Source organism: Mustela lutreola, chromosome 16 (assembly GCF_030435805.1).
Source record: "Mustela lutreola isolate mMusLut2 chromosome 16, mMusLut2.pri, whole genome shotgun sequence".
In the NCBI taxonomy this organism is placed as follows: Eukaryota; Metazoa; Chordata; class Mammalia; order Carnivora; family Mustelidae; genus Mustela; species Mustela lutreola.
The window spans coordinates 1,151,045-1,166,544 of record NC_081305.1 but is presented as its reverse complement, the minus strand read 5'-3'; the positions used below and the strand labels follow the sequence as shown (position 1 = coordinate 1,166,544).

At 58.2% G+C, this 15,500-nt stretch overlaps 2 protein-coding genes across 5 annotated transcripts in view; one reads left to right on the top strand and one right to left on the bottom strand.

Annotated features, from left to right (window-relative positions):
• Nucleotides 1-9,318: 9,318 nt before the first annotated feature.
• Nucleotides 9,319-10,497, bottom strand: LOC131818694 (collagen alpha-1(I) chain-like). The gene has a single exon (XM_059153326.1). The coding sequence runs from the start codon at nucleotides 10,495-10,497 to the stop codon at nucleotides 9,319-9,321; it is 1,179 nt and encodes a 392-aa protein (XP_059009309.1).
• ZC3H18 (zinc finger CCCH-type containing 18) overlaps nucleotides 9,498-15,500 on the top strand; it is a 60,035-nt gene continuing 54,032 nt past the window's right edge. The window contains exon 1 of one of the 4 annotated variants that reach the window (XM_059151315.1): nucleotides 9,498-9,688. The gene's annotated coding sequence lies outside the window, so the exon portion shown is untranslated. Of the gene's footprint in view, nucleotides 9,689-10,354; nucleotides 10,659-11,295; nucleotides 11,373-15,500 lie in introns of those variants that run through there. The other 3 variants (XM_059151319.1, XM_059151318.1, XM_059151317.1) reach the window with 3 other exon arrangements.

Genomic DNA, 15,500 nt, shown 5'->3' with positions numbered 1-15,500 from the left:
CACGGGAGGACTGGAGGGCCGAGAGGATCCAGGAGCTAGCGGCCGTGTGGAGGGCGCATGGGAAGCGCCACCGCAGAGGCCCCCAGGCTCAGCCGTGTCTGTTGCTGGTCCAAGGACCCCAGGGCCCTTTCCGAGACCTTTGACCTCTAGAGGCGAGAGCCCTGGTAGGTTTTTAGTTGTGCACCTCCAAAGCTCACCGACCGTGGCAGCCAATGACATCACATGCCCCTCGTGGCCAGGTTCACAGCCTGGACCCCGGTCCCCACCCTGCCATGTCCAGGCCATGGGGTCAACCATTATGGGCAGGAGATAGGGGCCACGGGAGCCCAGACAGCCAAAGCCCAGGAGAACCAGGACCGGGCCGACGTTTGGATGTCAGAAAGCCTCAATTATGTCCCAATTCTGTGTGGCCCTGGACACGCCCCCCAACCTCTGGGTTCACCTGCCCAAGACCATGCTGGCAGGAAGGGGCAGGGCTGGGTGTGAACCCAATCCGCGAGCCCTGGGGACCACACGCCTAACTCGGGGCTACACTGCCTCTTGGGACTAAAATCAGAGTGGGGAGAAACCCAAGGGAATGTCCAGTCCAGATGCCCACTTCCCAGGTAGGAAAACCAAGGTCTAGAGATAGAGGATCGCCTTGGCATCTCAAGGCAAGACAGCTGCAGAGATGAGAGAAGAGCCCTTCTGACCCCTGCTTCCCGGGCCGGGGCTTCTAGGGACCTACTCCACTCCCCTGTCTGGAAAGGGGCTCCGGCCCTCCTGCCCAGCGGAGGCTCAGCTTCCGAGCCCCCCGGCCAGGGGTGCATCACTTTGTGGTGAGGGAGCTGCCTGCAGGGCCAGGCCGGGGAGCCCCCAGCTCTCCACCATGAACGCCAGGATAGGGCAGGAGGACACGCTGAGGCCCAGGCACCACAAGTAGATGATGGCCAGGCAGCCAGCGCACCCGTAGACACACTGCCCAGCCAGGCTGTCAGAGATGTTGGGCAGCCCCGCGGCCAGCAGCACAAGGCCGGCCAGGCCAGGCTGACCAGGGAGCAGTAAGTGGTGCTGTGCATGTCACATGTCGTCAGCACCATTAGGACTGCCACGGCAATGCCCTCGACACCTGCCACACCCACCAGGAGCACCAGGAAGACCGAGACGATCTTGTCCTTGGTCAGGCCCAGGACGGCCTCTCCACGTCGCCTGCCTGCATGCTAGCCTTTCTGCAGGAAGCATCCCACCAGGTGGGAGACTGCCACCGCTGGCTCCCCACCCAGGCCCCAGGAGAAACTTGGAGAACTTGCCCCGTGATGGAGCCTTACCGCCTTCTTCTTCCTTCCAGAGACGGAGAGAGGGGACGACAGCCCCAACACCTCGGGCACTCCACGGACGGAGGCTTCTCGTCCCGCAGGCTGCAGTGCCAGGCAGACACGCACCGTGTGCTCGCACGCAGACGCATGGGGCCCTGCCGACGTCTCCCTGCTCCTGCAAGCCCCTCGCCCTCCCCTGCGGGAGTGACGGCCAACCCGGCCAACCCAGCCAACCCGCCCGCCGCTAGTGCAGCTTCCCCAGCAGGAGACCCGCTCTGCCATCCCTGCCTCCCCTCCCAGGCCAGGGGAAGGGGCTCCCTAGGAGTTTATTAGGCCGAGAAGGACCCTGCCAGCCAGCTGAGCCATTGGCGGGCTAACAGGAGGAGGCAGAAATCCAGGGAGGAGGTGGGAAGGGCACGAACAGGCCCCCTTACCCTGAGAGGCCAGGCTGGGATTAACTGGGAAGCGCTCCGGTGTCTACAGTCTGCAGGCAGCTCTGGTGAGGGGTCTAGTGCTGTGCCGTGGAGAGGACGGCATGACTGCAGCGTGTGTCAGGGGGAGACTGGGGTGTGGGAGGGGGAACGGCTGTCTTGGGCTGAGAGGCAGGTCTAGAGCCCGAGTCCAGGGGCTATGGGAAGCAGGGGTGCCCCACAAGGGGGCATGTTTGGCACATCTTCTCTTGCCTAGCCCTTGGGAGGATACCACAAAGGAGCCCGTCCGCTGGCCCAGGAAGCACAAGTCCCAGACTGTTTTCCCCATGCGGTCAGGGGCCTGGCTCTTCCACGGCATTTAAGAGGCAGATCTCAGGGGCGCGTGGCTGGCTCAGTCCTGTAGAGCCGCAACTCTTCGTCTCGGGAGCCTGGGGTCATGAGTTCGAGGAGCCACGGGCACAGGCCTCAGAACCAGGGAGGGACAGTTAGTATGCGAGTTACTGGCCAGGAATTGAGTGACCAGTGACACTGCCCTTGAATACGGGTTTTAATAGCCCTCTCCCCAAGAAAGCCCAATGGCCCCGCCCCAGGGACTTTCTCTCTTTTTTACTTTTTCATCTTGAAATGGAATCAGCACAGAAGCAAGTATGCCACACATAAACCGATGGTTGAATGAACAAAAAAGAGCCCCGATCTCCCCGCCCCTGCCCTCCCTCTGCAGCCTCAAATGCCATTCTTCCTGTCGCCTGCCTGGGAGCTCTCTGTAGCCAGAACCGCACGTAAGGGTTGACGTCCTGCTTATCCCAGCATCATGGTGAGAGATGCGTCCCTGCCAAATGTGACTGTCCCCTACCCATCTCCACGGCTGCATGAGACTGTGCTGCAGGGCTCCCTGCAGTGTGTCCACACACGATGGGCTGTCAGGGCGCTTCTGGGTGGTCTCCAGTTTGGGGGACTCTCAGACGACACAGCTAGCGCATTCCTGCACACAAACTCAGCCTGAGTGGCATTTTCATCTGCTTGTTCCCCAAACTGTGATTTCCAGGGTCTGACTGAATTCAGGACACAGAGAGCAGGGGAGAGGCTTATGTGAGGGGGTAGACAAAGGGTGGCTGAGGCCCTTGTATCGGGCTGGCCCCAATCCCTCATGCCCCGAAGCATGGCTGCCGGAACCTCTGGGAAGGCTGTGATCCCGCATCGCATGGCAGGGTCATCGTTCCCAGGCACAGAACAGGTGTCCGTCTCCCATCCCTGCTGCTTCCGCCCCACGGCCCGCACCTCTGCGGCCCTCTTCCAGTGGGGGTCCCCCACCCCCCGCCCCGTGAATTCAGCCCATGGACAGCTCCTGGCGCTGTCCGCCCTTGCTGGTGCTGAAGCCACCCGCTGCCTTATTACGCAGCCTTCCAGAAGGAGCCACAGGCACGGTGACCTCGGGAGAGAAAGCTATCAAGTGCCTACGAGCCCCCATCTCCTCCAAGGCCCCGGGACATGACAACAGAGGTGCAGAGAGGGAAGGTGGCTCGCCCAGCTATGCAGTTAACAGTAGCAGATGAGATCGGCGGGGGCAGCTACGGTTAGAGGACCCCTTGCTACACCCCGCACGCCGCGTTATGTGCACGGTGTCTCCATCGATCCTGAAGAGCAGGACGCCATTGACAGAGGAGAAGCTACATCAGCCTCATGCTGCGCCTTTCTTCTACCCCACCCCTCTTGCCCCTGATCTTGGGGAGTCCTCCTCTCCAGGAACCTCCCAGAACCTGTGTAGAGAGTGCTTTCACCCTGCCCTGAGTTCTCCCAGCCACTATCCCGCCTGCATTGTAGACAGATCACATCTCACAGATGCTGTGCACCCCCCCCAACTGTGTGCCCCAGGAGCCCTGCAGCCAGCAACCTCCCAAGAAACCCCCAGTGGCATCTCCTGGTGTTACGGAGCAGTTACATATCCTTTGTTTGTAAGATAGCTTAAATGTCCGATAGCTTAAATTCACCGATAGCTTAAATGTCCATTCAGAGTGGAAAGAACTCAATGCTGTGTCCCCACAGCAGAATATCAGTTAAAACCGATGTCATGGGGCACCTGAGTGGGGAAGCATCTGCCCTCAGCTCAGGTCATGATCTCAGGGTCCTGGGATCGAGCCCCACTTCAGGCTCTTGCTCAGTAGGGAGCCTGCATCTCCCACTCCCTCTGTGTGTGCTCTCTCGCTCGCTCGCTCTCTCAAATACATAAATTTTTAAAAAGGAAAAAAAAAAAAAAAACGATGTCATAAGAAGTACCGATTGGCATGGCAGGACGTGTGTAACAGAGTAAGCCAAAGACGTCTGTAAAGAGCTGGTGCGTGTTGTCTCCTGCTTGCGAATGGGTTCATATCTACCAGCAACCATCCTCCAGGAGCGTGCCATGTGCCAGGCCTGGGCATGGCCTGTGACGTCTTGTGTGGCTGTTGCAACCATCCCCACATGCTGGCAACTGTTAGTACCACTGTTTCCCAGAAGGCAAAGCAGAGTCTCAGGAAGGCGACGCTGTAGCAGGCAGAGTGGGGATTTGAACCCAAACCTCCCCTTCTACAAAATTGTGTCTTTAGCCACAGGGCTGGGCAGCCACTCCTCCCCTGAGACTCTGGAAACGCCTGGATCCTGGTACACGCTCAGAGTCCAGATCCCCTTACTTTCTTTAACTGTCTGCCTCTGGAAGGGTGGGTTGATTCCGTAATTAGGAAAAATGACAAAAGACGTTTGCCATCTTCATGGCAGTCAGTGTTCCTACATTCGGTCCCAAGGACCAGAGCAGGTGTGGGCAGGAAAGGCCACTTTGCCATGCTCTTGGGAGTGAGGATTTGGGGATGAGCCACAGTGAGATTTCCTAGAATGTCGTCTCTCATTCCTTAGGCTTAGGAGCTTGGCAGTCGATCAGAACCCGCAGCCAGGAGGTGGAGGCTCAGGGAAGGAGGTGTTCCAAACGTGTGCAGCAGACGGCACTCCTGGGGCATGCCCCAGCGGACCTGGTGAGGGAGGGTGTGTGTCGGAGTGGGCCTCCAAAGAAGCATGCAGGTATTCTGCTGTCTCAGTGCTAAACGACCACACGACTCCCATACCATCTGTCCATAACCGAGGACCCTCTACCTCAGCCAGCTGGACTCTTCTTGGGGACTTCTGGACCTTTTCCATGGCCTGGAAACTGAAGGGTTCATGTCTGGTCCCACGGCTGTGACCCCTCTGGCTGGTGGAAAGTCATGCTGTCCGGCTGTTGACCAGTACTTCAGCAGCGGTCTCGGGTACTCGGCCGTGCGTTCTGCTGAAGGTGGGAGGTGCTCCTGGAAGCTCAGGGGGCTTTTGTATAAAAGAGGCTTGAGGGCGGAGGTATGAAGCTGTTGGCACAGAGATGTAGGCAGGCTGGCACTAAGAGAAAGCAAGTCATATTCCAGTGGTAAAGTCATCACAGGGCTGGGGGGCCGCGTGGGTGCAGAGCCCAGGTCCCAGTTGCCGCAGAGTCCCCATGGCCTTGGTTCTCTGGGGCCGGGCCAAGGACAGGAACTTCTTTATTGTCCACACTGCTGCAGCAGGCTCCCCTGGGTGGTCTTCTGTGTGTGGTGATGGTGGGGCCTCAGGTGTCTTGGGTCAGCAACCTGGCCAGTGCTTGTGCACCTGCTGTCTCACAAAGAAGACCAGCAGGCTGGGCTAGCTGGGAGGGCAAAGCCTGGCCCTCTCCATGCAGCTGAGCCTGTGAAGAAGCCGGAGTTCCTACAGCACCTCAGGGCCCCAAGAGCACACAGTGCCTTCCCCCGCCCCTGCCAGCTTGGGCCATCATGACCCAGCCCAGATCAAGGGACTGTTCCAGAGCACGAGTCCCAGCAGACAGGGTTCCTCAGGACCATCTTGGAGACTGGCCACCACAGCCCCCTTGTCTTCTAGAAAGGGCGTCCCTGACAGCTGGGATGGGGAAAGCACGGGCGGCGCAGTAGCACAGAACGAGGGTGCTGTGCCCATGCTGTTACTGGTAAAGGCTGTGACTTGTGAGCTAAACTAACATTCTTTCATGCAATCACTCATTCATTGACTCACTCGGCCACACCAGAGAGGAGGGGGCTGGCAGCCACTGCTCGGCTGGGACCAAGGGTCAAGCCTGGAAGAGGCTGGTGGAGTCAGTGCTGGGCAGCCCTCGGGAATCAGGGACAAAGCCTGGAGAAGACAGGGGTCCCTCAGGAGTCAGGGTCTGACACAGAACCAGGGGCCCTTCCTGCAAGCCGCGTCCATAGCTGTCTCCCAGACGTGAATTCCAAACATATAAAAGAGCTGAAAAGAAATGTGTACTCCATCGGTTTTCTCGCTGAAGAAAGAGCTCCTGGATGAAGACGAAAGGGAGTGTGTGTGTGTGTGTGTGTGTGTGCACGCGCACATGCATGTGCCCCTCGCCAGGTGGGAATGGATAGCACTGGAATGTCCAGGAGCCTGAGGTCATCCAAGGGGCCACCCGGAGAATGAGAAGGGCTGAGGGCCACTGGCAGCCAGAGCAGCACCCATCCGCCCCTACCCCAGGCCTGGGAGGGGAGAACACCGGGGTTGGCGCGCCCTCTGGTGGCATCTTGGGAAAACAGCAGCGGCTCACACAGGCACTGCTACCTTGAAGAAGTAAGAATGTAGGTCCCACCCCCCCAGGAGCCCCACCCCACGCCCTCCTCTAAAGACAGCTATAAAACCCCGACGTGCTGAAATACGTGCATGTGCGCATTTGGAGGGCCGCCAACATGCGCAGCTGTGCGGCTACCACCCCTGAGCAAAGAGAAGCAAGGTGAAGCCGGCATCTGCCCTGTGGGAGGCTGGGAGGGAGACAGCTGCACGCACGGCTCTGCTGAGCTGAGCGGACAGTCTAAGCCATCTGGAACGTGAGGCAAAAGCCTGGAGCAGAGGAGCCCAGCATCCCGAGTGCAAGCCCGCGGTGTGGTGGTGCCCGTGCTTGGGAAACCGTGAGAACAGGCAGAGACGCGCAGCTGGGGAGACCGGGAGCTGGAAGGAGGGGCGGCAGCAGCATGAAAGCAGGAGCAGCAGGTTGCAGATCAAGCCTGCGGACACGGAGTTGGTGCGGACAGTGCAGACCGTCCTCTGAGAGTGCAGACGCTCCACTCCCAGGAGTACGGGCGGCCCACACTCTCAGAAACAACCAGCCCTTGCGAATCCTAGAAGCAAAGCTTAACAGAGCCCAGTGATCTGCTGAAACCAGCCTCACCCTCTTTGGGAGCTGATAAGGCCATCCCAGCACCCCGTAAAAATGTATCCACTGTGTCTAACATCAATAAGAAGTACAAGGTGTGCTGCAAAGCATGACCAGATCACTGAAAACCAAGAGGAAAAGCCACAGACCCTGCAGGTGACTCAGATGTAGGAGCTTCGGATGAAGCGTTAAGATGTCCAGCATGCCACCTTTCTTCACGTCACTCCCCTGCTCAAGATCTACTGTGGCTCCATCACTCCTCAATGGGGCAGTCAATGCCATGCTTGAAACAGCTTCCCAGAGTGGAAAGAAAGCAGCACCATCCTTATAGACATCCTGTACATGCAGGCGAGACTCATCTGTTGCAGTGTGTAACACATGATACAATGTTGCACTCAGCTATAAACATCTGGGCCACTTCTGTTCTCTCCCCTTTGTTCTTTCCATTATTATCAAGAAATCTCCTGTAAGTATCCTTGCTCATGTCTCCTTTTGGCCAGGGCAAGAGAGTCCAGTCCTGTAGTCTCGCCCTCTGTGGGGCACCAGATCCCCAGGTCTGTGAAAAGGCAGCCTGCCAGCCCCACAGCCAGAGTTTCTGGCACAGCAGCGCAGGGCAGGGCCTGAGAATGTGCATTCCTAGCTGGTCCAGGGGTTCTGCTGCTGTCCAAGGGCTCCACTCTGAGCATGCCTGTCTAGGATTGCCTTGTTTGGTCACAGAGCACTGCTCTCAACGTGCCTGTGGTTTTCCAAAGTGGTTGTCACCTGGGGTAGACTGTCACTCTTGCTCAACTCAGACTCGGTGACCCCCATGATCACTGTGCAAACACCTGTCACTGTTTGGGAGAGTCGTACGAGCTGTCCTGGCCCGTAAGTGATGTTCAGGCGGGCCTGTTGGCTTTGACCAGCCCCATGACCCCAGCCAGATGGGACCACGCCCGCCAGCACACTGACCAGGGAGGTGTGCATGCTTGCCAGTTAGCGTCAGAATGACCACTAGTGACGGCTGACTCCAAATGACCCGTTTTCCCCAAATAAGAGATTTGTGTTTCACCTTCAGAACAGTCACCGTTCCGGAAGCCGGAAGTCCAGGAACAGGGTCCTGGTATGGTCAGGTTCTGGCGGAAGCCCTCCTCTAGGGAAGCAGGTGTCCCCTTCTTGTGCCCCCACCTAGTATGTGGAGGAAGCGGAGGAGGAGGAGAGAGGGAACTCGGTGCTATCTCTTCTTATAAAGACTTCATTGCTTTATATGACTGAACATATCCTACTGAACAAATACACCGTATTTATCTATCATCAGTTGATGAACATGTGGGTCGTTTCCTTTCGTGGCTCTTGTGAGTAAAGCTGCTACCAACTCCCGTGAGTGTGCAGGTGTCTGTGCCTACTCCGTTTCTTGTGTCAGCTAAGAGGGTCATTGCTGGGCCATGTGGTAGCTCTGCGCGTGCCCCACTTCTTCCCCTGCTCGTTCGTTCCGGTAACACGGGGCGAACCTCTACAAGTTCATGCAACTTCACTGTCGGCCAGACGCTTAAACTCGGGCTCAGCGGGGGCAGGCGGACCAGGGAGGAGCTCTTTCTGCGGTTTCCTGCGGGCCCTCCGGAGGAGGATGGGCTGCGGGCAGGCCTGCTCTGCCCCGCGCCTCCCAACACCCTTCACCGCACCCAGGACCAGGTACATAATTCGCAGCGTCCAGTGAAAACTGGAAACACGGGCCCCTGTTCAGGAATGATGAAGAACCCGGCCCGGCCCGTGGGGCGTCTGGGGGGCTCAGTGGGGGCTCAGGGTCCTGGGATCGAGCCCCGCGTGGCGCTCTCGGCTCAGCCCGGGACCTTCCCCTGCAGAACCGGAGGCTCACTCGGTGCGTGGCGCGTCCCCCGCCTGCTCTCCGGGCGGCGAGCTCGAGCCCCAGGCCGGGGCACACGTCACTTACACATCAAGCATCTTCTCAGAAAGCGCCGTCTGACCCCCGCGGGCGGCCCCCCGCGGGACCCCGGCCCCGGAGAGCGGGTCGCGGCCGGCCGGAGCCGCTCCGTGAACCTCGCACCCACGACCGAAGGGGCAGCGCGTGGAGCCGACGACCCGCACGAGAGCCGGGACGGTCCCAGCCTCGCTCCGGCGTCGACCCCCGACGGTCCACGGGGACCGGGTCTGGGAGGCACCGACCGGAGCCCGCGGAGCGCAGGGGGCCGCGCCCGGGCTGCCCAGACTGCGTGCGGGGTGCGCGCGCTCCACGCGGCGGGCGGCGCGGGATTTCCGGCCGCGGGGCCGCTCCCGCCCGCTGCACGGGGCCCCACGCGGGAACCGGCGGCGCGCGGCGTCACGTGAGCGCGCGGCGCGGCCCGCCTTCCCCCTCCCCGCCTTCCCCCGCCCCCCTCCGCGGGCGTGGTCAGGCGGCCGGCGGCGCGCGGGCTCGAAGACACACCCTGGGGCGGGGCCTTCGGCGGCGCCTGCGCCGTGGCGGGCTCGGGCGGGCGCGCGCCGCGGGGGCGGGGCCGCGCGGAGGCGGCCGCGCGGAGGCCGGAAGGAAGCGGGCGGAGGGCGGGGCGAGCGAGGGAAGCCCGCCGGCCCGCAGGACGACTGTCGCGGCCTGATGACGTCGCACAATGGCCGGCCCCCGCGGGTAGTGGAGCCCGTTTGTTCCGCCCGCGTCGCGCCTCAAGCCGGAGCCTGTGAGGAGCGGAAGGGCCGAGGGACGCCTTCCCCGCGCCGCCCCGACGCCAGCGGAGCCGTGGCCCCCTCCCCGCCCTCGCGCTGAAGTAAGTGGCGGCGGCGGCGGCGGGGAGGCCGGGCCGGCGGGGAGGCCGGGCCGGCGGGGAGGAGGCCGAGGCGGCCGGGCGGGGAGCGTGGCGGCGGCGCGGAGCCGAGGCCCGGGAGCCCCGGCGCCGCCGCCTCCGGGGAGCGCTCCGGGCCGTGTCCCCGGCCAAGCGTGGCTCTCGGGTCGTGGGCAGGGACCGCGGAAACAGGCACGATCCCGCGTCCGGTCCGCGGCTGGCCGGCCCGGGCGGCCCTGGAGCCCGCCTGGAGCCCGGCGCCCCGCGCCCGCGGCGGACTCCGTTCTCCCGAAGCTGTCATTTCTCTTCCGGGACACTCGCGTGGCACATGTTTGCCGCCCGCGGCGGGGGCCGGGGGCGAGGCCCGCAGGGGCGCCCTCGCGAGGAGACCGGCCCGGCCTGGGGATGGGCTCCCCGGGAACTTTGAGCTCTCGGGAGCCTCCCGGAACTTGCTCCCTCGGCTTCGGCGCGCACAGGTTGGGGTGCTGGCCGAGCCCCAGCGCGCGGCGCGCTGGGCACGAACTTCTTGCTCCTTCAGCGAGGAGCGCGAAGGATGCGCGTCCTTTGGACAAACTGTAGCCGTCGTGCCGGGCGAGCCCAGGACTCCGCCTGAGCTTCCTCGAGCACTTTAGGACAGCGCGTTTGCCGCGTAGAGTGGTCGGGCGTCCTCGGAGAGCTCCGGCCCGCAGGCTCTTCTGCCGGAGCAGGTCGGTGCTCCATCGGCCGGGGGGATCTGGAAGAAGAGGGTGCCTGGTACCTGCCGTGCCGCCTGGGGGCCAGCAGAGTCTCACCATCTCTTCGTGGAGACGCCCCTCCCTCCTGTGCTCGTGGAGCGGAGTCTTTCACAGTCCGAGCACGCGAGTGTGCCAAAGGCTGGAGCTCCTCTCTGGTTTAGGGTGGGGAACGCCCGGATGTTGTAGGAAAGCTTTGTGGGATCATTCCAGCGAGCCAGCAGGTAAGCCGTGAGCTTGCTCGTGTGGAAGAAGGGTTTTCACTTTTTCACAGCTACCTGTCGTCTCAAGGTGAGTGCTGCTTTCCTGGGGAGTTTGGAGTCAAGTTTAGTCAGTTTGGGGTGGAGTCTGTCATCTTCTTTGACGTCCTTTAGATGCTGTAATCCGTGGTCATGAATCGGAATTTTTAAAAAATCTATTTATTTGACAAAGATCACACGTAGGCAGAGAGGCAGGCAGAGAGAGAGGAGGAAGCAGGCTTCCTGCCGAGCAGAGAGCCTGATGCGGGACTCGATCCCAGGACCCTGAGATCATGGCCTGAGCTGAAGGCAGAGACTTTAGCCCACTGAGCCACCCAGGCACGCCATGAATCAGAATTTTTAACCAGAGGTACCAGAACTTAAACATTCAAATGGGGATTGCTCTGTTAAAAGTTGTTGTCCTAAAAGGTTATGCTTATATTTCATGGGTGCTCCTTTGCCTAAACTACCTTCTAACTTGGGTATTGGCAATAAATACAAAAGCCGTGTAATAAAATTGGTCTCGTTAATAGCCGTACCCCATGTTTAAGCAGCGATCATCTTACCTGGCTCGGTAGCTTACCTCATGTACTACCACACCAGGTATGGTTTCCTGTGATTTCTCAAAGTGACCTGCCTTGACAGGAGGGATACCTGCTTCTCCCAGAGCACCAGGAAAGAACATTGCAGATTCGAAAGGTCAGTCAAGCAGAGAAGTTCCCCAAATGGTCTGCACTTCAGTATTGTCAGTGGAGTCAGTGTGCAGCCTTGCAGAGCGGCTGCTGGGACATGAGGCAGTGCCCACTGCGTGTCGAGTTCTGGGGTGGTCTTCTAAAAACGGGGCACTCACTTCCAGTTTCTTCCGGGGATGCAACAGGTAGTTTATCAAGTAACAAGATTTTGCTACTCAACAAGCATTTGTCCAACGTCGTCTGCTGAATGCAGCAGTGGGAACACAGGGATGGACACTTGTCGTTCAATTCTCTGGGCAAGTTCTCCATCTTGTGGGTCAGAGAACCGAAGAGGTAGTTCTAAAGTTTGCCGAGAATCTTCAGTTACGAGGTGATCCCGTGAGCAGAACAACTGAGTGAAAACCATGAACTGGGAGCTGGTGCAGACGGGACGAGAGGACCCCCCGTGTCCTTGTCTGCACACAATGGGCTGCGCGCTCTCCCGGCCCCGGACCTCACGTGCGCTCAGGTGGCTGCCAGGCTGGATTCATCTCAGAACAGGATGTAGATGTCCAGAGAAACCGCGAACCAGTCCAGCCCCGGGCCTGAAACACAAACCATCTTCTGACCCCCAGTGACACTTCTCTTTTGTGCTGCGAGCTGTGACTCAGGTTGTTTCTAATAGGTAGATTCTCGGGCACATTTTTCTCTCCAGGGTGCTCGCCTGCGTGTGGCCTCGTACTGTCAAATCGCAGGGGTTCCATCGGTAGAGGAGAGACGAGGCTCTTCAGGAAGTTGTCAGAGCTCCGAAGGGTGACTGTGTTTCCCATTGTGCCTAGGGAAGCCCCTCTTCATGCCTGTTGTAATTGTTTTTTGTTTTTTTTTTTAAGATTTTTCTTATTCGTCAGGGAGAAGGAGGGAGTACAAGCAGGGGGAGTGGCAGGCGGAGGGAGAAGCCATCGCCACTCTGAGCAGGGAGCCCGATGCGGGGCTCGATGCCAGGACCCTGGGATCATGACCTGAGCTGAAGGCAGAGGCTTAACCCACTGAGCCACCTGTTGTAATTGTTAATAGTGACCCCTTTACAGTCTCAGGTGTGACCCAATTTACACAATAGTTTACATGGAGCACTGCCCCTAAGGGCTAGCTGTTCGCTGAGCTTGGGAAACGCAGAGGTGAGTCTGAAGCCTTCTACTCAGGTACTTTATGGAGGGGAGGGATCTGCCAGCAGACTTTGCAGACAGACAGTTGTGCATGGCCTGGTCAGTCTGGATATGCCCTAGAGCAACGTATAGTATACTTAGGGCAAGATTCTCAATTTTGGAGGAGTGAATAAACCTCAGGGTATTTTCTCCTGAAAGTGGGAGATAAGTTGCATACATTCCGTTTTTTCTAGGGAGAGAAGCCTTCCCGTCCCCTTCATCAGATTCTCAAAACAGCCCCTGCCCCGCTAAGGCTAAGCACCGCCACCCTCGGCCGGCCGCCCTTGGAGTAGCAGGTGCGCCCGGGACCCTTTGCCCTGCCCCCTTCTGGTCAGCACTGGAAACTGCCTTTGAGAGTCAGGAAGTTCAGGGCCTTTGTGTGCTTGGCAGTTGAAGTGATACCCAAGATTTAAACTGTGGGGGCGCGCACTCAGTACTTCTTGAAATTACTTGCCCTGCCACAGCACACCGGCCTCTCAGGATTGTGATTCCAGTTGGCATTTCCCGGGGCGCCCGTGTAAAGTGTGCCCCTCTGTGGTTTCTTTTCTTGGATTCGTGTTTAGTTTACATGCCCAAGAGCCAAACTTCAGACAAGGTGAAAATAAATGGCTGGTGTCACAAGTCGGCCCTCCATGTGTTCGTAGCTATCTTAACTAATAAACTGTGTAAATGATGCGTTCCCTGTTCCACGTGGATGAGAACGTTCTTGTTTCTGGAGGGCCTGAGAGAACTGTAGACGGATGAACGTGAGATGTTAAAAGGGAGAAAAGAAAAACGGGTGGAATCTGCTGGTTCAGTAGGAGTCCCCAGTAATGGGTTCTGTTCCCAAAAAGAGTTTGTAAGATCAGTTTGAACTTGGGTTCCATGTTCCTGTAGAAACAACAGCAGACAGCGGGGCTGGTCCCCAGCGGGGAGCACCGGCTCGTTTCACATGCGGCGCAAGGCTCTGTACCCAACTGCACGCCCTAGAGGCAGCTCTGATTTGCAGTCCCAGGATACCCGCTCAGTGGCTGCGTGGCCTGGGCTCTCCCCGTGACAGGGAACATGGCTTATTTGGAAGGCTGGCGTGAGGGACTGTTCAGGTACCTGACACGGGTCGTCTCTTAGCAGATGGTGGTGGCTGCCAGCCTCACCGCAGACATCCTTGCAATGGTAGAGTCTCGCGTGGAGTAGAGGGCTGTTTGTCGAGTGAGACCGCGAGTGAATTACTCAGGTTTGCCCAGAGACTGGAAATGCGTCTGTCAGGAGCGATAGGGGTCTGGTTCTTAGGAGGTGAGGATTACCTTTACTGGTCTCTCTAATTCAGTTTGAATTCAGATATGTGGAACCCTTGCCAGGCTTGTTATCAGGCTTATCTCGTGTAATTGTTGCAACAGCCTTGTAAAGTAGATACTGTTGTACCCGTGTTTCAGGGGAAGAGACAGACTGAGGTGTGGCAAGTGTACATAGTTGGCCCGGGATCCCGAAGCTGGGAAGCAGAGGGGCTGGGGTTCAGCTCTAACGCAGAGCCCGTCTGTTGCGCCGTCTGCATACCCCATCACCCTGCAGCACACCAAGGGGTAAACTGCCCGCTGGCCTGGCCCACTTTTTGCACTGGTTCAGGTATTTGAAGTTAGGTGCTCTGTTTCTTCCATTTCTTACTCGAGGATTTGATTTCAATTTCACAGAATATAAAAAGCAGTTTGGATCTAAACATAACTCTGAAACCGAAGTGCAAACCCATCTGCATCCGAGCCCCAGCAAAGGGCTGTTCACAGGCTGGAGGAGCTTGTGGCCCTAAGCAGGGTCGGGTGTCGGGAGGTCAGGAGCAGACTTGTCCGTTGCAGATTTTTAAACTAGTTCGAGAGGACGTGTAATTTGAGATAACATTTGATTGATTTAAGTAAGAAGTCATTTTGTTTTCAGGGTTGCCATTGGACTCAAAAAGGTGGGAATCAGAATTTGCTGGGTGTCGCCTGGAGGGCTCAGTCCGTTGAGCATGCAGCTGTTGGTTTCAGCTCAGGTCATGATCTCAGGGTCGTGAGTTCAAGCCCCGCATTGGGTTAAGATTCTCTCTTTCCCTCTCTCTCTGCATCTCCCCGCTTAAGCAAAAAGAATTTGTCGGGGTTCGAGTAGGAGGTCTGAGGCTCAGGGACCAGATCCAAGCAACTGGCTGCCCACAGGGTGTATGTCTAGATTCAGCAGCTGGGGAGACGGAAGTCACTGCCCTCCCACGAGGAAGGTTTCTATATGGTGTGATCGGACTATGCAAAGACGGGCATAGGACTCATACACAAAGGAAAATCTTACTCCTTAGTAAAGGGGAAGGAGCCCTAAGTGGCCGCCGTGACTCCCTTCCTTCCAGGCCCTGTGCGACAGCTGAGAACGGAAAGCCCTTAGCTTTCGGGCACCTTGCTCCTCGTTACTGTGGCCAGTAGGTGTGCTGTGCACAGGGACAGGCTCTGCACCCTGGGAGGTCGGGCGCTTCTTGATTTTCAGCAGAGTCCATCGTTGGAAGACTGACTTTTTTTGAGAGGGAGAGAGAGTGAGCCCTGGGGAGGGGCGTGGAGGGGGCAGATGGAGAGGGAGAATCTCAGGCAGATTCTCACTGAGTGCAGAGCCCGAGCCCCAAGCCAGGCTCATCCTCACCACTCTCAGGTCACGACCTGAGCCGGAACCTAGAGCCAGAAGCTTCGCTGCCTGAGCCACTCCGGCGCCCCTTGAGGCCTGACTTTTTAACAATCCTCCCCAGTGGTCCTGCCTCTGAATAGTGCTCTTAGGAAGACTGAAAAGTGAGTCATTCTTAAAACTGTGGCTGTGAATGGATTGGTTCGTAAATTTTTATTATTAACCATTTAGTTGATTTATAAAGTGAATTTTAAGTGGTCTGTCTTAATGTGTACTCAATTGTAATAATTTCCATTAACTGCAAAGAAAAGTGTTTTTAACCGAAGGTTAAGATATTATCTCTTGGT

Coding starts and splice junctions, on each gene's coding strand:
- LOC131818694 (XM_059153326.1), bottom strand. CDS start 10,497: ATGGTGAGACTCTGCTGGCCCCCAGGCGGCACGGCAGGTACCAGGCAC.